The sequence below is a fragment of the Malania oleifera genome, chromosome 2 (genome assembly GCF_029873635.1).
Source record: "Malania oleifera isolate guangnan ecotype guangnan chromosome 2, ASM2987363v1, whole genome shotgun sequence".
NCBI classification, from domain to species: Eukaryota; Viridiplantae; Streptophyta; class Magnoliopsida; order Santalales; family Ximeniaceae; genus Malania; species Malania oleifera.
This window is the reverse complement of record NC_080418.1, coordinates 141,231,365-141,259,362: the sequence shown is the minus strand read 5'-3', so window position 1 is coordinate 141,259,362 and position 27,998 is coordinate 141,231,365. Positions and strand designations below refer to the sequence as shown.

Genomic DNA, 27,998 nt, shown 5'->3' with positions numbered 1-27,998 from the left:
GTGGCTTGGGTATTTAAAATTTTCTGCCTAGGTTCAATTCAAATCAACAATCAGTATAGCACAACTTTGGGTCTGTCTAAGCATATACCAATTCAACATATATATATATATATATATATATAAAATATATAGAAATTAAATTAAGCCTAGTAAACGCAATATATCAAATATAACATGTATGTGTATGAAAATAAATTGCGGAAATATAAAATAGTGCACACACGATATGTTATTAGGGTTCAGCCAACATTGCCTACGTCCCCGCCTCAAGCTAACAAGTATGAGGATTCACCACTAATGCCCACTTACGGGTGGAGCGGCACCGATTACAATCACCTCTCCTTACTGGGCAAGGGAATACCATAAGTCAAATTTACAAGGCTAACCCCAACCTTTACAACCACACCTTACGGTGCAACAGGTCCTCCTAATCGGGTCTAAACTATCCAGTGCTTTCTTAATCAAGTCTAAGCAATCCGGGACTTTTCACAGGGCTAGTCTCCCTCTTCCGACTACACGTCGGGAATACAACAAATAATAATTTTTGTACAATAATAATGCTTTTAATACAAGCAGATGTGTATAATACAATACTGAACAAAATACACTCACCTATGATATGAAAATAAGCTCAGTGTGAGTACGGTGATTTTCTCAAAATAAACTTTGAATAAAGATATTTATGATAAGTGCTCAAAGATTTAAACTCAAATAATATTTTCTCCAAAAATAATTTTCCAAATAAAGTGTGGGAGAAGTAAATATTTTGCTCAAAAATATTTTAGCAATGAAGGCAAAATGAGCTTTTGGAAATCTTTGCAAAATATATGCAAAGATTCACAAGTCAAGAATAAAATTTCTCCAAAGATATTTATCAATAAAATATGTGGAGAAACTTTGATTTTACTCTCAAAAATATGATTTGAAAGATAAATAAGATATGAGAGTAAACACTATATGATTTGTAAAACAAATGCCCAAGATACATAAAACACTTTCTTGAAAATGATTTTTCAAATAAACAACTGAGAGAGAATTAAAATCTAGCTTGAAGGGATAAAAATAAGGTATAAAAATTTGAGAGTATTTTGGGACTAATTACCTTACTAATTATGAGTTATGAGGGGGTATATATAGACTTTGGCCAAAATATGACCGTTGGGGACACGTTGATCATTCTTAAAATTGTTTAATTAATTTTTTTAAGCGTGTTTAAGCATTTAAAAATAGTCTGACCTGAGAGGTTCGGTCGACCTAGGCATGGGTCGGTTGACTGAACCAAAGGCGACACAGAATCCTTCATAGGTTCGGTCAATCGTGACAAAAGGCCGGTCGGCCACTCATAAGATTCGGTCAACCGTGGTCATTTTGAACTAAAAGACCGGTCGGCCGAGGGTAGTGGGAAGGTCAAAATATTAAAGGGCCGGTCGATCGTGGAGGCCATGTTCAAACCTGGTCGGTCGATTAAGCCTTGGTCAACAAGTTGACTTCGGGCAAATAGTGTTTCGGTCGACCGTTGGATTATAACACTAGAATGGTTGGTTGACCGAGGGCATTAATTTTTACTATTTTGTCCTTAATTTGACCCAAAAAATCCAATGTCGGTCAACCAAAGTCTTTGCAAACTTCATTTTAGCTCTAATCTTCGACCTTAACCAATTAGTTATTAAGAAAAAGTTTTTCCGTGAAAAGTGCTGGTCCCTACGGTCTATCTACGATTATCCTGAGCTTGACATTCACATCATGCATGCTATGCATTATTACAGACCAAAATATAAAACTAAATGCAATTACAATTAAATCAAATATCTTCTTGTCTTCCATGGAATGCGCCAGATTGTATAGACTTCAAGTTCCTCCTGACTTCCATGACTTTCTTCCATGTGTGTGTATTGAGTTATTAACCTATTCAAGTACTAGACACACACATTAGATACTGGTGCTTTGTTAGGGACCGGACTCAAAAAGTCAACACAGTGAGAAAGGTAATTGAACAAAGAATATGGTTAGAAACAAGGGTCTCAAAGAATCAATTCGGTTTTATGTGGGGGAGGTCGACAACAAAAGTTATTCATCTTCTGAGAAGGTTAATAGAAAAGTTTAGGGAGAGGGAATTGCATGTGATCTTTGTTGACCTTGTTAAAGCATGTGATAAGAATACCTATAGAAGTGCTTTGTTGGGTTTTGGAAATGAAGGGAGTATGCAGTAGATATACTGATATTATTAAGGATATGTAAGATGGAGTAACAACCAATGTTACGATAGAAGGAGGAGAGTCCAAAGAATTAAACATTGAGTTTGCATTTTTTCGCTTTTATGATCGATGAACTCACTAGGAATAATCCAATATGAGATCCCATGGTGTATGTTGTTTGTAGATGATATTGTTTTAATTGATTAAAGTGGGAGTGGAGTAGAAATAAGTTAGAACTATGGAGTAAAACTTAAGTCTAAAGGCTATAGAGTAAGTAGAATGAAGAAAAAATGTATGAAATATAACTTCAACCATGTAAGGGGGAATATTGGAGATAAGATTAAAATTGATAATCAAGAAATTAATAGTACTAGTAGATTTCAATACCTTGAATATATCATAAAAGCAAAGGTAGTGATTGAAGAGGATGTAATACATAGAGTTAAAGCAGTTTGGGTAAAATGGTGGAGTACTTTAGGTGTGCTGTGATCTTAGAAGACCCTTAAAATTAGAAGGAAAGTTTTATAGAATGATTATTAGACTAGCCATGCTAAATGGATAAGAATGTTGGGCAACTAATAAACAACATACTGAAGAAGTAAAAGTTGCAGAAATAAGATTGTTAAGATGGATGAGCGGTATAACTTTAAAGTATAAATTAAGGAACAAACTTATTTGCAATAAGGTAGGTGTAGCACTAGTAGAAGATAAGATAAGTGAGGGGTGATTTAGTTGGTTTGGGTATCTGAAACACAAGTCAAGCAGTGCTCCAGGGAGGAGTGAGTGATTTATTGTTAATGGTAGTAGAAGGGGTAGAGTTAGACCTCTACAAGAACAATCCTATTGTATATGACAATTGAAAAAAAAATATTAAAAATATTATTAAATGACTTATTATTATTTTGTTTCAAAATTTTAGAAACTTTATAGATATTTTTATTTTAATTATATTTTAAATTACCATGGTCATTTATTCTAATTTTAATTAAAAATTAATTAAAAAAAATTGGTATCATTATCAAAAACTATGAAAATGAAAGTGAGAAATTAAAATTAAAAATCAAAAATCAAAAACAACAACTGAAAAACAAAAACCGACAACCTATTTGGCTAATATTTCTAAAGTAAAACAAATTAAAAACTTGATTGAAAAAATGCTCATTTTTGTCCTTGAGGGAAATAAAGTTAAAAATATATTTAAAATACTAAAAATACAAAAAGAATACAAATAATAAAATATTATTATAAAAAAATTGCTATAATTATTTTGCTTGATTATTATATATCAAAACTCACCTTTTACTGCCACAAGAACAATCTTATTGCACATGATAATCGAAAAATAGTAAAATATTTTTTAAATAATTTTTTTTTTCAAAATATTATAAATTTTATTTTATTTATATTTTAATTATATTTACATTCTAATGGTCAATTTATTTTAGTTTTAATAAAAAATTATGTGTTAAATGAATGATTTAATCCACAAATATTAATAGTGGATATTAAAGTATTCATGTTGCCAAAATGACATAAAACCATAAAATATGGTTTTTAGTTTCTTTCAAAATACTAACAACCAAAAATTGCCTTCAATGTAAACAAACACATTGCCATAATATGTTTCTTGACTGCATTGAAATGGAAATAGAAAAGGTAAAACTGAAATGATACCAAAAAGCTGTTGGTTTTTAATTTTTAGTTTTTTTTAACAGATGAAAATCCACAAATAAAAGTAGAAAAGTGATTTGATCTAAAAACATTTAGAGAATGACTCCCAAGTATAAGAGTTTCACCAAGTAGTATTAGGGGAGCCCCTAAGTCATTTCCTCAAGGAACAGTTTGCTTAATTCCCAAATTTAGCTACTATAAAAAATAAAGGAGAGTTGTGCCCTACTACTACCTACAAAACTATTTACAATGAAAATTGGCTCTTGGGAATATCTGAAGATTGTTTGTTCTTCTTTTGTATGAAGTGGTAAAATGAATACTAAGTAAGCTAAAGAAAATATAAATGAAGCATTTTATTGAACTCAATTCAGAAGTGGAAAACAGCTATGTAACAAATCAGAATTTATGCTCCAATGCACCTTTTGGCACCACCATCACTCTTTTCCATAAATTAAAGGAGTTTGCGGATGTGTGTTGAATGAATTATGGCTATCTTTGCTCAAGTAGCTAAACCATGATCATCAACATCATCTGGTCTAACTATTCCCGACAATAAACAGAAAATTATAATGACAATGCTCTAAGGGATATTTTTTCAAACACCTTGTGCCTAACTTGAAACCAAGCTAGTTTCCATTCTCTTGAGATTCAAAACAGCCCAACAATATCGCTCTAGTCAGAAATTGCAACAAAGAATAGGTGCGAAAGAATAAAAACAATGATTCTTGAAACAAATTTCAGCAGAATCCACAAGCATAAACCTAAATATAACACAAAGAACTGCAGAAATCCAAGCTATCAAATGAGGAATGGTAAATCAATCGGAACACAAGAGTGGGTTTGGATTCAGCCAGCAGCTCTTTGATTCTGAGATGGAGATGCTGTAAGAATTTGGGTGCTGAGAGTTCAGCTGGGAGCAGTCTGCAAACGAGCAAAGGCCACCAAATTTTGCTCCTCCCATTCTCTTTTCTCCCCCTTGTCCAGATTCCCTCCAACCGTCTGGACACCTGGCTTCTCTAATTCCCGTTTCTTCCCTCCATCCGTTTGGGCACATGGCTTCTCCAATTTTTGCTGCCCGGTATGGATTCGTGACCTCTACTCACTTGAGGTCGGGCACTTGATCAATTGATTTCCAATCTCCCTGAAATCTTGCTGGAGCTGCTACTATTGGACTTGGACAGCTGCTTTTGGGGCTTGAAGTAAATTTGCCGCCACTTTGTCAAGAGAAAAATGAAATGTTAAAACTGTATTTGTGGAAAAATAAAATGAAATGATACTGTCAATTTAAGCATTAAACTGTGTTTCAAGATCACACAAGCTCCAAGAAAATAGATAATCAAGGGAAAACACAGTTGCCTCTTAAGACTCAAATTTATACATGCTTTTCCTCTTCACACCCTAATTTCATCAATTACTAATGAGCAAAACTGTGATTGATGTGAATTAAATTGCAAAACAATTGCAATATTATGGCTCAATCAAAAAGTAGTCACGAAAACTAGCACATTTCCATCATTTGTTTTTTATTGTCATAAAGAGAAAATAAAAATGATAACAGGCCCTTAAATTAAAACTTGTAGACAACCCTGCCAAACAACAGTAGCCATGGCAATTTCAATTGAGAAACCTGACCACCTATTTGGTAGTTTTTTTTTTGTTTTTTGTTTTCATTTTTGTGCAGTGAAAAAACATATTATGAAAATCATTTGTTTATGTTGCCAGTTTTTTGTTTGTCAGTTTTCAGCTGTTTGCTAAAAATTGTTCTTGTGCAATAATATTGTACTTGTAAATCAAATTTTTGAAATATAATAATTAATTAAAATAATGTAATAAATTTTTTTGTTGTAGTATTAGGTTTTTTTTTTCGTGCTTTTATTATTTTAATCATATTTTTAATTGTTAATTGATTCAAGGACAAAAATCTGCAGTCATATAATCAAGTTTTTAACTTGTTTTAGTTTTAGAAATATTAACCAAACAAGTAGTTGGTTTTTGGTTTTTAGTTTCTATTTCTGGTTTTTAGTTTTTGTTTCTAGTATTTGTTTTCATAATTTTTAACAGCCCAAACGACCCCTAAATAAACTAAAATACTAGGAAACGTAAATAGTCTAAAATACTAACTCATTAAATGATAATACCTAGAATCTAGAAGATATGACTGTACTAAACTACCTTAAATTAAAAAAAATGAAAATATAATTTAAATAGAAAATTTTCTTCATGCCAGCTGCATCAAGATTGTTTCAAGAGCTCTTCATTCTTCTTTGTCGATCTTTACAAGCCCTCACTCTTTCTCAACTTATCAATATTCTCACTTGAGACCTAAGCCTTCAGGTGCTCTCTCCTCTTCAGTCCTTCATGCCCTAGAGGTGCTCCGTAGGGGTATTTATTTTTTAGCCCACAGTGATTGAGCGGCTCAAAAAGAAGGCTTGGATTGCCCATGATGATAAAAGATGAAGGTTTCGGGCTTGGTGCCATGGCAGGCACTGCTCCATGATATAAGCTCCATGATTCTTCCTTCATTTGAGCCACTTTGACCTCCAAATTCCTTGATTTGGGCCCATGGCTGAGTCTTGCACTTCTTCCTTCGTCTTGAGCCTACAAATAACCCTTATGAACCCCACTTAAATTATGAATGAACTATTCTTTCAATTTTGGGATCTAAAAATCAATAAACTGCACCTGGACCTCCCTGAATTTGCAAAATTTGCAAAAAAATCCCGAGGGTTAAAATGAGGTGTCCACTGCAGGTAACATAATTTTCTATCCCAAAGCAAATAGCACATTAGTGGAAAGGGTTATAGTGTTACAAAAATGCCATGTTCAAAGGGTGGTCAGCATAAGTCTTGAAAATAGGGTTATTGGACTTATTTTACTGAAGCCTAGCATCGCATTAGGGAGCAAGGAGTTCCAACCTTGAATTTAGATTTGTGTGGATATGGACAGAACTTAGAATAAAATCATGGTGAGTTTCTTCCAAATTCAAGACCTAAAGTTTATGTTCTCAAACACATCCTTAGAATTGTTTGTACAATTTACCCTAAAAACGTTTATTAACTTTTTGAATAGAATCAAAATTCTGTTTTGAGTTTCCAGGAAGAAGCAATTACCTAGTTATGGTCCTGTTAAATGGGGCCCTGGAAGGGGTGGTCTTAGCACAGTTCTAACCTCAGCATTTTTTGCATGAATTGGCACTCTCAAGACTCTCACATGAGTTAAAGCAAAAAATATATGAATCCCACACACATGCCCAGGGTGCACTACTAATTGGTATTTTAAGTTTAGATCAATATTTATAGTCATTGAGCCTTCAAATGGTTCAGTGTTTTTTTTAGATAAAAATTATTTTTTACAAATAGCTCTATTTAATGTGTTTTCATTTATTTCGTATTCTTTTTTGGTTCACGGTTCTCCATTTGTAGGTGAAATATTTGAAATCTTTTGAGTTTGCAACCCTCTTAATTGTTATGTAAAGTTATTATCACATGCCAAAAATTTTGTTAGACCTGTCAAGCTGGTAGAGGGGGCTGTAGTTTGAAATGTTGATTGGTGTGTTTAATTGTGATGAGAAATTATATTCCTTTATTTTTTATTTTCCTTTTTACAAGTTGTTGCCTTGCCTTGGGGGAGGTTGAAGATGCATCAAAATATTTCAAGAAGTGCTTGCAATTGGGAAGTGATGCCTGTGTGGATCGAAAGATTTCAGTAGAAGCCTCTGAAGGTCTGCAGAAGGCACAGGTATCTAATTAAGTTTTTTTTTTTTTTTTTTGGATAATGCCTTATCAATAATATTCTCATTAGGTCTGTTATATCATATGAGGTAAGTATGTAAGTTACAGTGTAATATAAAAATTACACATTCCAAATTACTCAGCATATCTACCTTCAAAATAAAATGTATTTGTGTTAAGTGAACTCCACAATGATGGATTTTTTAGTCCTGCTGCTTCAAAGTTTTAAGTTGTGAATCGAAGAGGAGGAACTAGAGGTCTGCTAATTCTGGGGTTGGGAAGAAAGTACTCAACTTCCAGATTATTTCAATGTTGAAGTAACTCTATTGTACGGTTGTACTTTATGTTGAATGAAACAATAGAACTAAAAGTTTTACTTCTGTAGAAGGCTGTCTTTCATTAAAAAAATTTCTCAGGGAAATAATCAAAACATGTGAAAAACTATACATTTCTTTGTTTTACAGCTGAAAAGTTAAATAAAATAAATAGGTTTATTAACTCATTACATTTTGAGCTATATTTTGGATAGCCAGTTTGAGCTATAAACCCATCCCAAAAATGCAGTGGCTGAAGCAATCCTTTTGGATTTGGGAAGAGAGCTTCACCCCCTCAAAAGCTCTACAGTTTCTCTCTTTCAGCATGACCCAAAAAGTGCTGAAGCATTTTGAGACCAAATTTTCTTCACTTTTTTTCCCATAAAAATCCTTGTCAAGCAAAAAATCTTCATTTGCGGAATTAGGCTGAACCTAGCAAATGGAAGCCTAGCATAAACTGTTTCCCACCAGCGTCTAGCCACCATGCAGTAAAAAAAAGGTTGTGAATATGCACAAAAAAAGTTTATTTATTGGATAAACAGAAAATTTCATTGTTTATTTATGGATATCTGTCTCCCTTTGACTGGTGTCCTTATGTAAATATTTTACATGATAATTCAACTTAGTTAAGTTTGGCTTAAATTTAATTTTCTTTTTATTTATTTATTTACTTATTAAAGCCTCTCCCATTGTGGGTGGTAAGGCTGCATCATCATGCACTCCCCAGACCTCTGATGTGGTGTGGGAGCTTTGTGAACTAGGTGTTGCATTTACTTATTAAAGCCTAACAATTTTCTGGAACATGGAATTAGTCTGTTGAATTTTAAGGATTGACTTTCATTGTCTGTATTAAATGGAGAGAATGGTTGAAAATTTTTATTGTAATGCCACCAATCTTGTACTGAATTGGAGTGATTGATATTCTCATATTCTATCATTTACATGTTATAAATGAGAATGATTACATAGGATATCCAAGTTTTTTGGACTTAGAGCACAAACAGGATTGGAGTAGGCCTGTGACTCTGGGAGTGTGAGAGTCACGCAATAACCACGAGGAAGGCTTACAATGTTTTTGAAGTGATATAAATAATTCCAACATTATTAACCAAAAGCTTAAAGCTGTTGTCCTTGAGGAACAGCACAATATCATCTGCGAACGGGAGATGAGACACATCCACCTCCTCCCTGCCAATAGATGACCCTTTACCACCACAAATCCCGAGTGTGCAGGAACATCCTGCTCAGTATATCATCCACTGGGGAGAACAAGAATGGGAACAGCGGCGGATCCCCTTGCCTAATGCACTTAGAAGCCCTGAACCACTTTAGGCTGACTGTTGACAATAACAGAAATATTTTGTGGGACTCAGACAACTGCTAATCCACTTTCTCCATCCAGCTTCAAAGTTTTTTCTACTCATCAAATATTGCAAAACCCCAACTCACCCTGCCATAAGCCTTCCTGAAGTCCAGCTTGAAGACAAGCCCCTTCCTGCTCCTGTCATAAGCCTGTTGGATTTTCAGGAGCAGAGGCACCCATCAGCAGCAGCAAGCAAGCCTTGGAAGAATTGGGGGTTACACAGTTTGGAGATGCTGGTTGCCAGACAGAACCTTGAATTGACTCTCTGAGGTCTATAGGATGGTGAAATCAAGACTAGTGGCAGATAGGAAGTGATGAATAAAGGGAAACAGATCATGGAGTCAGAAGGAGGTGCATACTCCTCAGGTTTTGAAGATGAAGATTCCTCATTCCCCTCATACAAGCATAAGGGATACTGGTTGAGCACTTGTGAAAGAATGGTGGTGTATCAGCAGCAGATGATTTGGAGGAAAGCCATGCGTGAGAGGTCAGGAGTTTGGAGGGGCTGTGGAATCTGACAAAGAAGGTGAAGTGGTAGTGCTTCCTATAGTAGTGAAAGGCACAAGGTGCACCGAGGGGCTGGGTTACTTGGAGCCGAGGCACGAGGCGTGAGGCGAAGGCACGTGCCTCACGAAGGTGAGGCGCACAATTATTAAAATTGTGTACAATCCCTATTTGATGGGTAATTGATATAAAAACACATCAATAGTTATATTAGAATTTAAAATGCCAAAATATTCAATAGTAATTATGACAACCAAGTTCCAAGTTCCAAGTGAAACAAATATAGTTCAACATATGCAATTAAGCATGCAAGATTTTTCTAGCTTCAAATTAAAAATGAAATAAAATTGCCAGGCTGAAGGCTTAAAAGCATCTTCAATATCAAAAGAAAAGAGTACAATAAATCAGCAGCTAAATTCAGTAAAAAATGTTATATATTAATATATTTCAGAAAAATGTTTAGTATGTATACTGCATTTCCAAACAAATTACAAAAAAGCAGCAAAATTCAGTAAATAATGTTATATATTAATTATAAAGTATAAACTTGCATTAAACTACATAATTAAGTACACATTATATAATATTAACTTAGAGGCTTAATGCAAGTTAATTTTATAAGAAGCAGCTGGCAGGAGGCAGCAGAACTGAAGAACTGAAAAAGAAAAAGAAGAAGAAGAAGAAGAAGCCGCCTGACGGCTCACGAAGAGGTCCTGCTGGTTTGAAGAGTCAAAGATGAAAGCCTCATGCTGGTTTGAACTTCGAAGGGTCAAAGACAAAGGGCTGCTGCTGGTTTTGTACTGCTTCAAAGGATCAATTAGTCCAAGATGTTTCGAAGGGTTGAAGGCAAAGGGCTAGGGCTGATGCAAGTCGAACTGTCGAAGGTTGAAGTGCTGGGGCTGGTTCTGGCTACGTTTTATTTCTTGACAGCTTCAGAAATTTCAAGGCGCGATTCACTGTGCCTGGAGAATCAGTGCGCTTCTGCTGGTTTCGTACTGCTTCAAAGGATCAATTGGTTGAAGATGAACTTCTCCTGCTGGTTTCATGCTGCTTCGAAGGGTCAAACACAAAGGGCTAGGGCTGATGCAAGTCGAACTGTTGAAGGCTGGCGCACGAAGAACTCCTGCTGGTTTGAAGGGTTGAAGACGAAAGCTTCATGCTGGTTTGGACTTTGAAGGGTCAAAGACGAAGGGCTCCTGCTGGTTTTGTACTGCTTTGAAGGATCAATTGGTCCAAGACGAACTTCTCCTGCTGGTTTTGTGCTGCTTCGAAGGGTCGAAGACAAAGGGCTAGGGCTGATGCAAGTCCACCTGTCGAAGGTTGGATTGCTGGGGCTGGTTCTGGCTAAGTTTTATTTCTTGACGGCTTCAAAAATTTCAAGGCGTGACTCACTGTGCGTGGAGAATCAGTGCGCTTCTTCTGGTTTCATACTGCTTCGAAGGATCGATTGGTCGAAGATGAACTTCTCCTGCTGGTTTCATGCTGCTTCGAAGGGTCGAACACAAAGTGATAGGGCTGATGCAAGTCGAACTGTCGAAGGCTGGATTGCTGGAAGTGGGCTGGGGCTGGTTCTGGCTACGTTTTATTTCTTAACAGCTTCAAAAATTTCAAGGTGCGACTCACTGCACCTGGAGAATCAGTGCGCTTCAATGTGCCTACCTGTGCGTCTTGAAGGTCGCTTCACCTGAAGAAGGATGAGGCTCTAGCTTGGTCGCCTGACTGCGCCTTGCGCCTAGGCCCGCTTTTAACTACTGATTATCTTCATAACTTAACTAATTTACTGGGCGCTTACTGATTATCTTCATAACTTAACTAATTTACTAGGCACGCTTTTAACTACTGATTATCTTCATAACATAACTAATTTACACCCCTCACGTTGACCTCTAGTTCTCTAACCCCTCCCCCCCAAAAAAAAAAAATTATCAGAAGTTGCTAGCTTATTTAATTCTTTTCGGACTCTCTCTCCTTTATTCTTTCTCATAAATTTCAGGGGATACAACCCTAAGTTCTTTCCCTAGAGGACTAACCTACCTAAAACCTATTCCCTCTAAAAGGGCCTAAGGGTCACGGTTTTCTCTTTCATCACCACGAGTCTAATAGCCAAAACTTCTCCCCCATTAAAGACCTTAAAGCATGTAAAAATTTCTGTAGTTGAAGGCTTGATAAGAATAGGTAGAATACCTAATTGAGAATTATAGTTCACTGGATTCTCCTTTTTATGCCCTTTTTCAGACCTACTAGACTTTCTTCAAATGGTGAATGCCAACCTCTGCTTCTTCAGAGGATCTCATAGTGTTCTTATCTCCCTCTTAATGCTGATGGAACAAATCATAGTTTCAAAATTCGTGTGAGATTGACTAATAGGCTAGAGAAATTGATGGGGGATTTCTTGTGGGTAGGAATAGTTGAGCACAATAGAGATCTTCTTGTTAGTTGGGCGACTGTAAGTAGGTACAAACGGGAGGGAGGTTTGGGTCTAGGTAACATGGTGTCCAAAAACATCTCTTTTATGGAGAAGTGGTCTTGGCACTTCCTTTTAGAACTTAAGTACCTTTGGCATAAGATTATCAATAGTAAATTTGTACTTATTTATAGCAGGTGGGACAATAAAATTGGGGTTAATATTACCTATTCCAATCCTTGGAAATTTTTGTCCTAGATTCACCATTTGTTTTCCCCTTGTCTTAAGTTGAATGTTAGTAATGGGGAGAGAATCCAATTTTCGGAGGATCATTGGATTGGGGAATCTCCTTTCTTTTTCATGTATCCTTGTCTCTTTCGTTTATGTTCTCTTAATGACCCTCTTATCTTTGCTTTTGCCCACTTGCAAGAGGGTTCTCGCTTTTAGGATTTTCATTTTTGAGAGGAACCTCAATGAGAGATAAGGGTGTAATCGGTTCTTTTCGATTCAATTTTGGGAAAAATTGGTAACCGAACCGAACTAATCGATTTTTAAATTATTCAAACTAAAACCGAATTGCACATTGACAATTTAACTTGACCATAAATCTTTTCTAGTTCGATTTAGTTTTTCTCGGTTGTTAATACAAAATTTTAAATTTTAATTGGGCCAACTAAAAGTGAACCAAACATGAGGCCAAAATAAAATGTTTTATGCCCAAAAGAAATGAGCTTTAACTACCACAACCCAAAAGAAATGGGCTTCGAGAGATTGGCCTTACTCCCCAATTAAATAGAGAAGCTTGGTCCAATAAATTTGAACAGTTAGGATGCATACATCCCAACCTATTCGGAATATGTTTTTATAGGAGGGAGAAGGGTCTTCCCTTCTTCCTCCATGCCGATGTGGGACAACCGTTCCTAGCACCCCCCAACACCTCACTCCGCCATTAGAGTTCCAATGAGAGCTTCCCCCACAAATTAGAGCACCCAATTCGGCAAAATCCCTGAAAAAAATGTTGCCATATTCATCCAAGAAACAAGCCTTCTTCATCTCCTCCCTCATCATACTCTAGTATAGTGGTACTCTTCCAACATCAGCATCCTCCTTCTCAACAAGTTTTCTTGCTCTCCAATTATGGCTTTAGCTTCCCAATCTTCCTCATTATGTGCCATATGTCTACCTGCGCCATCCTAAGCTACATCTCCATTGCTTTCCTTGAGGTCATCCCACTCCAAAGGGTCAAATCTAGGGCTCAGTTCCTCAAGACTGCCACTTTGAGTGTTGTTTTTTGTGGGTTTGTCGTCGGCGGAAACATTTCTCTTAGGTTTCTTCTAGTGTCCTTCAATTTGGCTATTGGCACCATCACACTCTTCTCCACTGTCTTCACATACATGATGACCCTTAAGAGGTAGGCTTGGGTTACATAAGCTGCTCTTCACTCCTCTGTTCTCTCTTTTCACCCTTCAAAGTTCAATCACTTGTCCCATATCGAAAATATGAACTTGGAGGGTGCCTCTGCCATGGTCTTAAATTTCCACAAAATTGTCAAAATTTCAGTCAAACATTTTGGTTTTTGTGACCCTCGAAATTGAAATGGCAGTCTGTCTTGTATAATTTCCATCGAAATCTCGACGAATCATCCAAAATTTATCGAAATCTCAAAATTTTAGCAAAACTTGTCGAGATTTGAACTATGCAATGAATTTTCCTCAGAATTCAAATGAGAGATTTAGGAGTGAGGTGATGATTAGAGTCAAATTGTACTGAAATCACTAAGTTCTATTCTAATTTGTATTGTGACAAGGATGCTAGTAGACCTATGATTGAAGGATTAGAGTGGGACCCTTTATCTAGCGAGGAGGTGGGTTGGTTGGAAAGACATTTTGAGGAAGAGGAAGTGATAGCCACGGGTTTTGGGATAGAGGGGATAAAGCTCCAGGACTGAATGGTTTTAATATGGCTTTCTTTCAAGATTTTTGGAAGGTGGTTAAGGAGGATTTGCCTAAGGTCTTTAATGAATTTTACATGAATAGAATTTTAAGCAAGAGTATCAATTCTACTTTCATAACTCTCGTGCAAAAGAAGAATAAATCGATTAAGATTTCAGACTATAGACCTATTAGCTTAGTTTCCAGTGTTCATAAAACCATTACTAAAGTGTTAGCTAATATCTTGAGTAAGGTGCTTGAGAACTATTTCTAAGGCTCAGAGTATTTTTGTGCAGGGTAGGCAAATTGTGGATGCCATTTTGGTTGCTAATGAGATTGCAGAGGATATTTGGAGAAGGAAGAAGAAGTGTATCATCTTTAAACTGGATTTTGAGAAAGCTTATGATAGAGTGAATTGGGAGTTCTTGAATCTTTGTGAGGAAGGGATTTGGAGAGCGATGGCGGCGTTGGATTAGAGGTTGTATGCTTAATGTGAGCTACTCGGTATTAATAAATGGTGAGTCTAAATCTTAGTTTAAGGCTGTGAGAGGGATTAGGCAAATGAACCCTCTTTCCTCATTTTTGTTTTAGTAATTGATTTTTTGAGTAGGATGGTAGATAGTGTAGTGGATAGAGGTTTAGTGAAAGGCTTGGAAGTGGGGAGAGAGAGGGTCATAGTTTCGCACCTTTAGTTTTCCAATGATACTATCTTTTTTCTAGAGGATCATAAATCATCCTTGAAGAATATTTTTGGCCTCCTTCATGTTTTTAAGAAGGTTTTTGGGCTTAAGATTAATATGGGTAAGAGTGGTATTGTGGCTATCAATATGGCTGTTGAGAATGTTAGGGAGCTTTCTGTGGAGGTGGGGTGTAGTGTTCTAGATTGGCCGCTGTCCTATCTTGGGGTTCCTTTGGGGGGGGTATCCCTAAATCTGCTAGTTTTGTGATCTCATTGTTGAAAGGGTTTCTAAGAGATTGGATGGGTGGAAGGGTGCTCTTTTTCCTCTTGGTGGTAGAGTTACATCCAAGCCTATCTTTTTAGTCTCCCTTTATAGTTTCTCCAATTTTTAAGATTCTAGCGAGACTTGTTAATTAGATTAAGAAGATTATGAGAGAATTTTTGTGGTTGGGGGTATGGGCTAGTAGGGATCATCTGGTTAGTTGGGGAGTGGTGGGTGGGTGGTTTGGAAATCTAGTGTCTAGAACCTTTTGGCTAAATGACTTTGATGGTTTCTGCTAGAGAATTCCTCTCTATGGCGTTAAAAGTAAGTATGGATTAGTTGAGAATAGGTGGGATACTAATTTGAGATTTAGATGTTCTTTGGAGAGTCTATGGAAAGCTATCTCTCAGAGTTATTCTCTCTTCATCCCCCAAATTAATTCCTGGAGGGTAGAGGTAGTAATATCCGGTTTCGGAAAGATCCTTGATTGGGGAATGTAGTTTTGTCCACCTCTTTTCTACGCCATTTTTGGCCTAAGCTCAGGGCAATTTGAGTCCATTTCTTCTTTTATTGTTGATTTGGGTGGCCCTTTGCCTTCTTGGGATTTCTAGTTCTACAAATCATTAAATGTTAGGGAGGTGGGAGAGTTATCCTCTTTGCTAGTTTGTTTAATACTTGTCGTTTTTCTTTAGAGGAGGATAGGTAATCTTGGTTGCTAGATCCTTCAAGGGTTTATTTGTGTAAATATTTTTGTGATTTTTTGAATAGGTCTAATTTTTCTTCTTCGCTCTATAGTTCCATTTTGTGACTGGTTGGTCATGGGTTTGAGTCCAAGGAAACAACCTCTCTGCATAAAAGTAGGGGTAAAACTGCTTACACTGTGATGACCCTCCCCTTACCCTCGCAAAGCAAGGAGCCTTATGGCTTGAGGATGCCCTTTAGTTCCATTTGGAAGGCCAAAGTCCCCTTTAAAAATTAAGGCTTTTATCTGGTTGGTTGCGCTTGATAAAATTAATACCAGTAACATGTTGCATGTTAGAAGACCTTTGATGGCTATTTCTCCAAACATATGTGTTCTCTACTTTAATGATTCAGAATCATCGTCGCATCTGTTCATTCATTGTGACCAAGGTCTTAAATTTCAATTTCGATGTCAATTTCAATTTCAATTTGAAAAAATAGTGGAAATTAGTAGTAAAACATGGAATTCTTTGTGCAACGTAATAATGTAAATCTTAGGACTAATATATTATAAGTTAAATATATCTATGTTGTGTATGAGGTGGAAAAGTTATAAGGTAGTGTGTATCAAACATATTTGTAAGATAATGTACATTAAACATATTCAGTTAATACAAATGAAATTCATAAATCATTTGAATTTTATTTATTATACAATAATTATAATTTAGACATCAATGATTAAATAAAATGTTGCTATAAGTTTATTTTTCATATAATTTCAAAAGCACTAATGATAACATAGACATGAATGATTAAATAAAATGTTGTTGTAAGTTTATTTTTCATATAATTTCAAAAGCACTTTTAATAATATTTTGTTTTGATAAAAATTAAATAAAATTAATTAAAAGAGAAATTTCGCTTCATTCCTAAATCTTTCATTTGAATTCCGAGGAAATTTCATTGTATAGTTAAAATTTCGATAAGTTTTGCTAAAATTTCGAGATTTCGATAAATGTAAGGTGATTAATTGAAATTTCGACGGAAATTATGCAAGACGGAAATCGATTGCCATTTCAATTTTGAGGGTATCGGAAACTGGAAATTTCGATGGAAATTTAAGACCATGATTGTGACTATGCTTGGAGTGTTTGGATCTAAGACAGTGGAGGATTTTTTGGCAGTGACTTTTACTGGATTTGGTATGAAAAAGGAAAGGGCATCCCTTTGGAAATGTGCTTTTTTTTTTTTTTGCAGTTTTTTGGAGATTGTGGATGGAGCGTAATGCGCCCATTTTTCTAGGGAAGAAGTCAGCTCAGGTGCTGGTTTGGGAACAGATACATTATTTGGCTTCTCTTTGGTGTGGGACAAGGATTTTTAAGGGGGCGTGGGGGCGGGGGGGGAGGTGAGCTTTTCTGATATTCAGTGCGATTGGTGTTGTGTTGGAGTGCTAGTTCAGGATGGTTTTTTTTTTCTTTTGTTCTTTTGTTTGTAGGCTGTTCCTTTATGTTTTTTCTGGATTTTCTAGACTTTGTTGAGGAGATGTCTCATTCTCCTAGTTGTAAATTCTTATTCCACTAATGATTTCTTCTTTTATGATAAGAAAAAAAAAATTCTGATAGTGCTGTTTTCTTCAGAATCTCAATTACCCCTACATATTCCACAAAACCAACACCATAACCTTTCACAAAACTCTCCAATTTGTAGGTGGGTGAAATTTTGTTGCTGGAGGTCTACCCACACGCCAGCGCGTGAGAGCTTTTTCCTTCTAGTTTTGCCTCTTATTTCTTCCAAAATCCTTTAAATCATTCCATAGACCATAATATCAAGTTGTTGATCATGTGTTTTGCTCAACGATTCAACCTTTTTCGATTATTCACTCGTGGCAATTCTTTAGTTGTTCTTCAGTATTAGTAAGGTGATCAGTTGGTGCCTTGTGGCAGTGGCAGTGTGTTTAGGTTTTTGGGGGCTGTGGCAATGCTATGTCCGTTATTGGTGACTTGCTCATTGTTGAATCAGTGGTTGACTTGTTTGTTGTTGTTTTAGTCAGTCTTGAAGTTCCTTTTTGGAATTCCAAGAGCATTTTGTTCGTTGTGTTTCTGATTTGCTGATTGGTAGTGCTATGTCTGATATTCATGGTAGAATCAGTGGTTGACTTGTTTGTGGTTGTTTTAGTCCATTCGAAAGTTCACTTTTGGAATTCCAAGAGCATTTTGTTTGCTGTGTATTTCTTATGTGCTGTTGTATCGACATTGTGTGTGTTGGAATGGCAACACCAAATCCCAAAAGTGTGTTTCCCTCATCAGATGCTTGTTTTGGTGAACAGTGTGTTATAACTATCTTAGAGGAAGAGCATTCAAGGTTCTTAAGAGTACCTGACATCCAAACAAGCATCTCATCAAATTGCATCTATTGCTCAGAAGGGTAATTTTATAGTTTGTATGTCACCTGGTACCACTGACCATATGATAGGTGTAACCAACTTGTTTTCCACCCTCTAGTATCCTAAAAATTTACCTCAGTTTTTGAACTCAAGAAAACATTATATGGTTTAAGACAATCTCTTAGAGCATGGTTTGGTTGATTTAGTGTTGTGGTACTAAACCTGGCAATGCGGATCGGGTCGGATAATCCATGGCGGATTAGGTAGATTATTGGGTGAAGAAATCATAATCCATATTCGACTCGTTTAAGTGGCGGATTGTTTGCGGTTCAAGTTGGATTTTTCATGGTGAATGATGAATAATCCGCCATTCTCAAATATAATTTTATTATTATTATATTAATTATTTATTTTGTGTCATAATAATTGAAGTTGTATATGATAACTTGCGATTAGTTTGTATATTAACTTTTCTTGTCATCTACTAATAAGGTCATCTACTAAAAATCCAAAGCCCCAAAACTTCTACAAGACATCAAATTAAAAAGAAATCGTTTCATGCATCTTCCAAAATAATCAACCACATATCCACTTTTGAATTCAATTGGATCGTCTAAAGCAAACTCAACAGGCAACAACAAACAATAAAAAATTTCACCAATTGCCAAAGAAGAAGAAGAAGAAGACGATGGAAAAGAAATTATATCACCACTAATTTTACATTGAATCTACACAAATATGGTCTGAGCATGAAACAATTAAAAAAATTTTACATGTGATGAATCCAAAAATTTTGGGACTTGGAACAATAATATCTCAAAATGGTTTGGGCGGACAGTAAAAATTTTATAAGACTAAATCTAAGAGCAAAGACTAACAACAGGGAACATAAGATAAAATGAGATCCCTAAATCCAGGGTTTGGGTAGACAATGCTCCATGGTGGAGCCTCTATCAACCCTATCATGAAGAGAAGTTATTCCCGAGCATCTTCTAGGTCATATAGACAGAATAGGATGGGGCGTGGACTAGGGGAAAAAGGGGGCGAACAAACATGTAGAGAGAGAAAAAAAAAACATGGAATCTTCCAAATTACTATCAGACAGTAATGAAAAAGGGAAATTATTTTACAAGAGAAAGAGTTGAACCAAGTGCGGCAGTCAGAACTTCAGCGCGTCGTCTTCAAGGCTAGGGTTTCGCAAGGAGAAAGAACAGTGGACTGCTGGGCGCTAGCAATGTTGAGGCAGCGAGAGCCACAATCGTGAGGCTGTGAAAGCATGAGCCGTGAAGCAGTGAATAGGCTACAGAGTAGAGACAAAATTGAAGGTGTGATTCATGAAGCAGCGAGCGATGGGCGGCGAGTCGGCGACAATGACTAAGCTTTTCGTGAGGACAGCGAGGTTGAAAGTGGTCCAAATGGAAGCCTAAGCCTAAATGCCGAAAACCTGCACCTGCTAAATGAAAATGAACTGATTCAGAGTGATAAGTACACTATACACTCTACAGTTACTAAATTTTGAAAGTGGGCTAGGTTGGGGTGGGGGGGGTATGGCAATGTGCGCGGTGCATGAGGGTTGACTTGCTTCCTAGGTTTGGATGGGTGGGTTAGGGGGTGTCAGGCTTTATGGGTTAAATTTGTTATTGGGCTTTAAGCGGGTTGGCGGATATTCGCCAAATAAACCCGCCCCGACCCGTTTATGGGTCGGATATAAAATATAAATCATATTCGACTCATTTAACAAGTGGTTCGATTATAAGTCGATTAAAGTGGGTCGGATTTGGTTCAGATTATTGGATTTGTATCCATTTTGCCAGGTCTATGTAGTACTTGAGTTTGGCCTCCAATGGTGTGCGGTAGATCACTCTGTATTTTATCATCATACTCCATCCGACAAGATTTTGCATATTATGTATATGGATGATATTGTGATTATTGGATATGGTCATGACATTTAGAATCTAAAGACTTTTCTAGGGATTAAATTTCAAACCAAGGACTTGGGACCATTAAAGTACTTCTTGGTGTCAAATATCGAGATCTCATATAGGAGCCGTCTTGTCATGGAGGAAGCATGTTCTTGATCTTTTAGATGAGATTGGGCTGTTGGGATCTAAACCTATTGATACATTCATGAATCCCAACAATAAGTTAGTGCCAAATAGGGATGATTTTTAGTGCCAAATATGGGTGATTTGTTGCCTAACCTAAGACGGTACCGAAGACTTGTTGGAAAGTTGAATTATCTCACAATCACTTGATCAGACCTATCTTTCACAACAAATCTTTTGGTTACTTTCTTGATTCTCCAAGAACAATTCACTGGGATGTAGTAATGTGCATCTTGAGATATTTCAAAGGTGCACCTAGGCGCATGGTTTTAAATAAAGGCCGCGACCATTATGTAACGCCGTTACGTAATGGTTTTTCGGGTTACCAATGTTGTTACCGCAAAATCAGTGGGAAAAAAAATCACAGCCGTAGCGGCCGTTATGGACGACGACCATTACGAAAAGGCTGCTATGGCCATTACGTAACCGTTACAGGACTATTACACCAAAAAATTTATATTATTTTTTACTTTTTCTTCTCACTTTTTCCCTCTCTTTCATATATCATTCTCAATATACCTATTGGCAAGAGGGGGAAAAGATTATAATAAGGATGACAATGATGCAAAATTTACTATTTCTTTAAATACTAACAATAGAAGCATTAATTAACAATTTGAAAATACTAACTTATTAGGAAAATATTTTATTTTGATAATATTAGTAATGTGATATTTATGTTCTATATTTTTCAACTTCAACCTTCTTTCTTTTCTAGCTATTTTATATTTGTATTATTCCTATGTCTTATGTGTCTAATAGATTAATGGAGTGTATAATGTATTTTGTTTTATTAATTAATTTAGCACACATAAGAATTTATCATAGATAAGAACAATGAGAAGTATAAATACAAACACACACGTAATTTTTCTATCAATGGTGGTTTAAAACAAATGTAAACTTGTTGCCCTTAACAAATAACTTAGTTACACGAACTAAAGGATCCAAAATACACTAAAACTCTTTCTAAGAAGGGCTAAAAGCTTAAAACATGCAAGTACGCTAATATGCACGAGGTTGTGCATGCTTCAAAAAGTTCACGGCCGTTACACCCGCTTCCTGTTACACCCATTACCATTATGTTACGCTACCCGCTACTGCGATTTAAATCATGCTTGGGCGTGGTCTCTTATATTAGGATTGGGGTCACACTTATATTTTGAGATATTCAGATGCAAATTGGGTTGGATCACCTTCCTATAGAAGATCCACAACTGCGTATTGTATCTTTGCTGGTGGCAATTTGGTTTCTTGGAGGAATGAGAAACAAACTGTGGTGGCCAGATCAAGTGCTGAATCGGAGCATAGGGTCATGGCTCACACTACATGTGAACTTGTTTTGTTGAAGAACATGTTGGAAGAACTAGGTTTTTCACATTCTCTGCAAATGGAGTTGATGTGTGATAGTCAAGCTACTATTCATATTGCCTCCAATCAGTCTTTCATGAGCGGACAAACCACATTGAAGTTGATTGCCACTTTAGTCGGGAGAAACTTGTGTAGAAGCTCATTACAACCACCCATGTGAAGTCTGATTTGCAGCTTGCTGATTTATTCACTAAAAACTTGGGAAGTGCTCGTGTTAAATTCATTTGTAATATTAATAATTGATATACATTGTTAGCCCACAACCTTACTGCTTAAGCTTTTTGGTAATTTGGTTATCTAACATGGTATCAGAGCTGGTTACTAGGAGGTCTTGGGTTCTAATCTTATAGCCCGCGTTTAATGTAAGTTTGATGAAAAATTATCTTTTTTCCATGTGAGTTTCATTCATCGTGTATTATCTCTCCACGTGCAATGATGCTGCATGTGCGGGGAGTGTTAAGGCTTGATATACATTGTTGGTGACAACTTAACAACTTAAGCTTTTAGGTAAATTGGTTGTCTTACATGTAACAAGCTATGCTCCTGCTTGAAGGGGAGTGTTAATGGTTACTTTGGTCATTTAGCATTGTTACTTGTTAGTATGTGCTAGGGTTATGTTAATAAAGGTATTATGGTTACTAGTATGCACTTGACATATATTGTAAATAGAGGGAGAGACTCATCATTGAGATGAGGTCTTCCATTTTACCCAATTATTCAACATTCTCGAATCCAGATACCAACAGGAACTCTCAATTCATCTGCTGGAAATTTCAGAAGGATCAACATGAATTGAGTTACATGCCCTTTGCAAATTTGTGTGAACCAGTTCTGAACATAACTGAACTGATCTCTGATACCAAATTCCGAATTAACATCTGAATATGTATGTTTTTTCATTTTAACCTTTCGAATTGTCAAGAGCAAACTGGTTAGTAAACATTGAGTGGTAACTGTATAAATCAAAATATTTTCTTATTTTAGCATCAGTAAGTGTCTCAAATCACCTTTTCCTAATACAAACATTACAAAGCATAAAAATATAATTTATCAAACATAATAAAAAATGTTATTTCAAATATAAGGGAAAAAAAATAGAATTTTCCAAGTATTAAAAACAGTGAATTATGTCCAGTGCAACACTTTTGTATCGAAATTATTTAGCAGTTGGATTTTCTGATGCTGTTAGAAGGGGAACCTAGGCGCAATGGTAAGGTTGCCGCTGTGTGACCTGAAGGTCACGGGTTTGAGGCGTGGAAATAGCCTCTTGCAAAAATGCAAGGTAAGTCTGCATACTATAGACCCATCTTAGTCTGCCCCTTCTCCGGACCCTGAATATGCGGGAGCTTTGTGCATTGGGCTGCCCCCTTCTTTTTTTTTTTTTTGATGCTGCTGTAATAAACAAGAACAAGATGAATCGTTTAATTTAATATTCCTAAACAGCCAAAGGTAGCATGAGAAGAGGAGCCTAGGTGCAATAGTAAAGTTGTTGCTGTGTCTTAGGTTCGAGTCGTTGAAACAGCCTGTTGCAAAAATGCAAGGTAAGGCTGTGTATTGTCAATCCATTATGGTCTGCCCCTTCCCTGGACGTTGTATATATGCGGGAGCTTTGTGCACTTGGCTGCCTTTATCCAAAAGGTAGCATGAGGGGAATTTGAGTACCCTTAAAAATGAGATTATTCTATTGTATCTAGATTTGTTACCTACCAAAAATAATCGGCAAATTAAATTATTCCACATTTTCGTGATGAACAATCAAGATAATTTGTTGGGAAAAATAATCAGTGCATCAATTTGCTACATTGCTAAAGTGGTATGGGCTCCATAATTTTACAAGCAGGAAGATTTACAAAACAAAATAAGACTAGTGTGTATAGATAAATATATGCTTGGATTGCTTGTTCAAAGAGGAAGATCATGACTTGACCTTTTCCACTCCTACCCTGATCACCTAAATTAAAATGTAAAAAAAGAAGAACCTTGCAGAGGTGGAGGAGAAGACTTGCTGGTGATTGGAGCAATGACCAATGCAAAGATGATGGTTTCTTTCAAACCTTGCAAAGATGAAGGAGAAGCTATGTTGTGAGTGAGAGGGTTTGGGAGATGAAAAGATTTCATGATGCCTTGTGAGAGGTATGTGGGGAATTTGTGAAAACTGTGTTTTCCTTGGGGAGGAAGATGCCCAAAATAGCCTTGAAATGGAGCTCTTACCAAGCGACAGGGAGATCTCTTGTTTGCTCAAAAGCAATTTAGTACTAGTTAAGAAATTTAGCAAACAAGACAAGTTCATTGAATTTTGAACAACTAAGAAGTCAACATTTATTCAAAAGCTATTATGTGCAAAGAAAAGATCCTTAATGTGCTGAATGAATTTTACTTAAAAAAAAGGCTTGATCTTAGGGCTATAATGCTTTTTATTTTGATGAAATGTACTATAGTTTTGCGCATATTTTTTGTTTTAATTTTTTTTTTTCATGATATTATAATCAAAACATTTTTTCTGTCTAGTTATATGGTGGCTAACTAGTCTTTCTCCTGAATGGCAGAAAGTGTCTGAGTACATGATTCATTCTGCTGAACTCTTGCAACGCAGAACACCCAATGATGTGGAGAGTGCTTTGACTGTAATTTGTGATGCTTTGTCAATAAGCTTGTACTCAGAGAAATTACTTGAAATGAAGGCAGAGGCCCTTTTTTTGGTTTGTGTTTGTTTCATTTGACATTCACTTTAATTAGTAACTTAGGCACCATTAAAGCTAACAATGTGCTGCTTATCAGAGCAATCAATTAAGCCTCAAAACTGTTGCCTATTTTTGTGTCTTCTTACAGCTGCAGAAGTATGACGAGGTGATTAAACTATGTGAACAAACTCTTGGATCTGCTGAAAAGAACTCTCCTATGATTGGTGCTGATGGCAATCTAGAAAAGGCAGACAATTCTGAACTTGCAAAGTATTCTTCTTCCAGGATTTGGTGTTGTTGTCTTTCTTTCAAGGCCTACTTTTATCTGGGAAGACTTGAGGAGGCACATGAAATGGTGGAAAAGCTAGAAGGATCAGGGTATGTGTGCAAGTACTGAAAAACAATTGTGTATGTTGAACCAGTTGCATTTTCATGTCTTTGAATATGATCATGGTGTTGTTTATGCGAGTTGAAGTTCCAAATGCTTGTTTAATTGTCCAGGAATGAAATCCAGGCTTTGAAATCATCAATACCATTAATCGCCACAGTACGCGAGCTTTTGCGCCAAAAGGTATTCCTATTCTGTGTTTTAAATCTTTTCCGCTGATCTGTTACCATTTTTGTTTGATGAGAATGTCTTTTAACATCATGAAAAACCCTGCAATCTAATGCAAATGGTTTCTCATGATGTTAAAAATGGAATTTATGTAGTAGTTAAAAAACAAGGGAAGCATAGGCTAGAGTCTTCATAACGACAACCACCACGAAGCCTTAAATCCCATTAGATGGGTTAGCTATATGAATTATTTTCCACCACTCTGCATGATTTAGGGTAATACCCTTAGGAAGTTGGAGAATTGGAGTATTATCAAATTGTCACTACCTTGGTCTAATTTATTCTAGCTCTAGTCCTCATCCCCTACAAAGTCTAATTTGAACTAAATCACTCTTTCAAACTAGGGAATGTCCGGTCTATGTTGCAAGTGCCATACAATCTTAGCTTCCCCATGCTGTACCTAGCTTATCATGGATGTGATCAGCCAACTAGAGAGAACAATGTTCCTATCAAACAATTTATTAAATGCTGAGAATTTTTTTGGAAACGAAAATTTTGTGACACTCGCCCTTTTATGGAATGTAGCTAGCTTGATGAGATGCAATGCAAGAAATGACATGACAAGATATTGAGAAAAATGGTTGATTGGTGTGGTTTCTGTTTCTGTTTTTATTCTTTTAAACCTGAGCACTTGAAGTATGCTTGGTAACACATGTTTGGTTCTTGAAATGTTGAAGCATGTCTCCAAATGACATGCCTTCATGTTTCATCTTGTTTTGAAAACAAAAAGAAACAAATTAAAAACATGGAGAAGAAACAAAACAGATCAATGCATTTCCATTTCCAAATGCATGCAAAAAAATGGGTATCATGATTTCCATTTTTTCATTGGTTGTGACAAGAATGGAGTCGCATGTGATAATATCTAATCCTTTCCCTGACAGAATAATGTCTGAACTTAAAACATGGAGATTCCTGCTTTACTCTTTCTTTCCCCAGAAACTCCCAGTGCTAACATTCATATGCATGTGCATCTGAATTTCTTTTTGGGTGGGGGGATTACATATTTATTTTTAACTTTATTGAACAGCAGAAGATTTTAAAAAAGGAAAAAAAAGTACTCAAACAGAATAACAAATGAAAAAAAAAAAAAAAAAACTACATCCTCTTACTAAATCATTCTAGTTTTTGACGACATCTTGAAAACAGAAAACCTTAAAACAGCTTGCGCTATAAGCCCAAAGAGAAGCCAAGTATTAAATTTTGTCCCACCTAAATCCCAGTGATAATCTGTTCCCTGTAAAAAATTCTAGTATTTCTTTCCAGCCAAGTTCCCACAACACTGCCCCAAGAGCACATCTCCCCTGATTGGTTTGTGGGAGCAGGGCTGGAATGGAGTTGAAATTCTGAACCAATTCCATTAATTTACATAAATGAAGATGGAATTGCATTCCACTGGAATATTGATCCCCCCTTTCAATTGAATAGTGATTCCACTCTATCAGGTAGGAACCTCAATTCCATTCCTGACTCTTTTCTAAGAGACAGTTATACCCCTCACTAAATAATACATTGCAAAAAAAATTTATTATTTAAAAATAACAAAAAGCAACAGTAACAACTACAGCAATATAAGAATAATAGTATTTATTATTAAAAATAACGATAGCAACAACAATAATAAGAATAGCAATGATAACTAGGAAACATGGACGCTTTTGGAAGCCCGAAGTGCCCATATCTGATACTTGTTAGATATCGACACCTGCCCAACACTCCTTGACATGTATCTGGTATGTGTTGGAAATTAATTTGCTAATTTTTATTTTTGGAGATAGACACTTCACGACACTTCCTGACACGACAGGGACACTTAGGAAAACTTCTTGCACTGAAACGCAGCGTTTTGTTGGCCCTCTTTAATTCTGTTAACAAAATCCAATAAATTGAGCATGAATCGAGAGAGTGAAATTCGAAGGTTTTTTGACATGGGAGTGATTGGACTTTGAACCTCTAGCGCCATTGAGCCAGCGTTTTAGAGCACTTCTAGAGCTCCTAGACCCTAGAATTTTCCTCCTCTTTTCTAAAGCTATCACCAGTTTGCCACTCGCTGTTAATCTTTTATTTCTTTTTGAAATTTCTTGGTGAGCCATGCCCCCAGCGCTCACCATCAGCCATGCCCTTGTGTTGTTTTTCTTTCTCTATTGTTGGACTAATACTCTATAATATGAATGTAGTTGATGATTATATAACCGTAGTTTGTTAATGTATAAAATGTGTACGTTAATTAATTGTAAAACAGTGCCTATATTTCATTTCAAATCAAATTATTACTATATGTCTTCTAAAAGGAAAATATGCCTAAATATATTTTTTATATAAATCAATTAATGTATCCCTGCCGTGTTGTGTCCTCATTTTTCAGAAACTGCCATATCATCGTGCTAGTATTTTGTGGTTCCCATGTCTTGTGTTGATATCAGTGCTTTCTAGAAAAATAATATTATTTACAATATTAATAGTAATAATTATTTTTGAAATAATAATAAAATTATAAAAAATAATAATGGAAACAATCACATGAATAATAAACATATTATTATTATTATTAATATTATTTCTACTACTAATGTTACTACTTTTGAAAGATGATAGAAAATCCAAAAAAAAAAACATTTATTATTATTATTAAAAATGTAAAATGTGTTATGAACCAAAATAAAAAAAAAAGTGTAAATTTTCAATTAAAAAATAATTTTGTATTGAGGGAATTTTTGAAAGATGACTAATGTCTCAGTCCATTGTAGCCTCCATTGGAAATGGATAGGAATAGAAATTGCAATTCCTATAATCATTTGTTTTACTAATCAAATACAATAATCACATTTCGACTATAATTCCTTCCCTACTTTGATTCAATTCCTACATCGGTTATTTTCCTACTTCAATTCCACTTCATCAACCAAAGAACGGGTAAGAATAGGAATCACCATTCCATTGAATGGGGAAATCAGCATTTTGATTGCAATGTGTTTCCACCCTCTTTTTGCAAAACAAACGTAGGAATTGAAATTGAGGTCAGAATTTGGATTCCATTCCAAGCACCCTTATTTCGCAAATCAAATGAGGGGTTAGAGTTTCTGCCGTTCATCTCATCATTC

The 27,998-nt window shown here is 36.0% G+C and overlaps 1 protein-coding gene across 2 annotated transcripts in view; it reads left to right on the top strand.

Moving 5' to 3' along the window:
- The window catches only part of LOC131149321 (uncharacterized), a 69,682-nt gene that overhangs the window by 21,750 nt on the left and 19,934 nt on the right, over positions 1-27,998 (top strand). For both annotated transcript variants that reach the window (XM_058099679.1, XM_058099678.1), the window contains exons 3-6: positions 7,475-7,604; positions 24,147-24,299; positions 24,430-24,659; positions 24,783-24,852. In XM_058099679.1, coding sequence (XP_057955662.1) covers positions 7,475-7,604; positions 24,147-24,299; positions 24,430-24,659; positions 24,783-24,852 — 583 coding nt within the window. The remainder of the gene's footprint in view (positions 1-7,474; positions 7,605-24,146; positions 24,300-24,429; positions 24,660-24,782; positions 24,853-27,998) is intronic.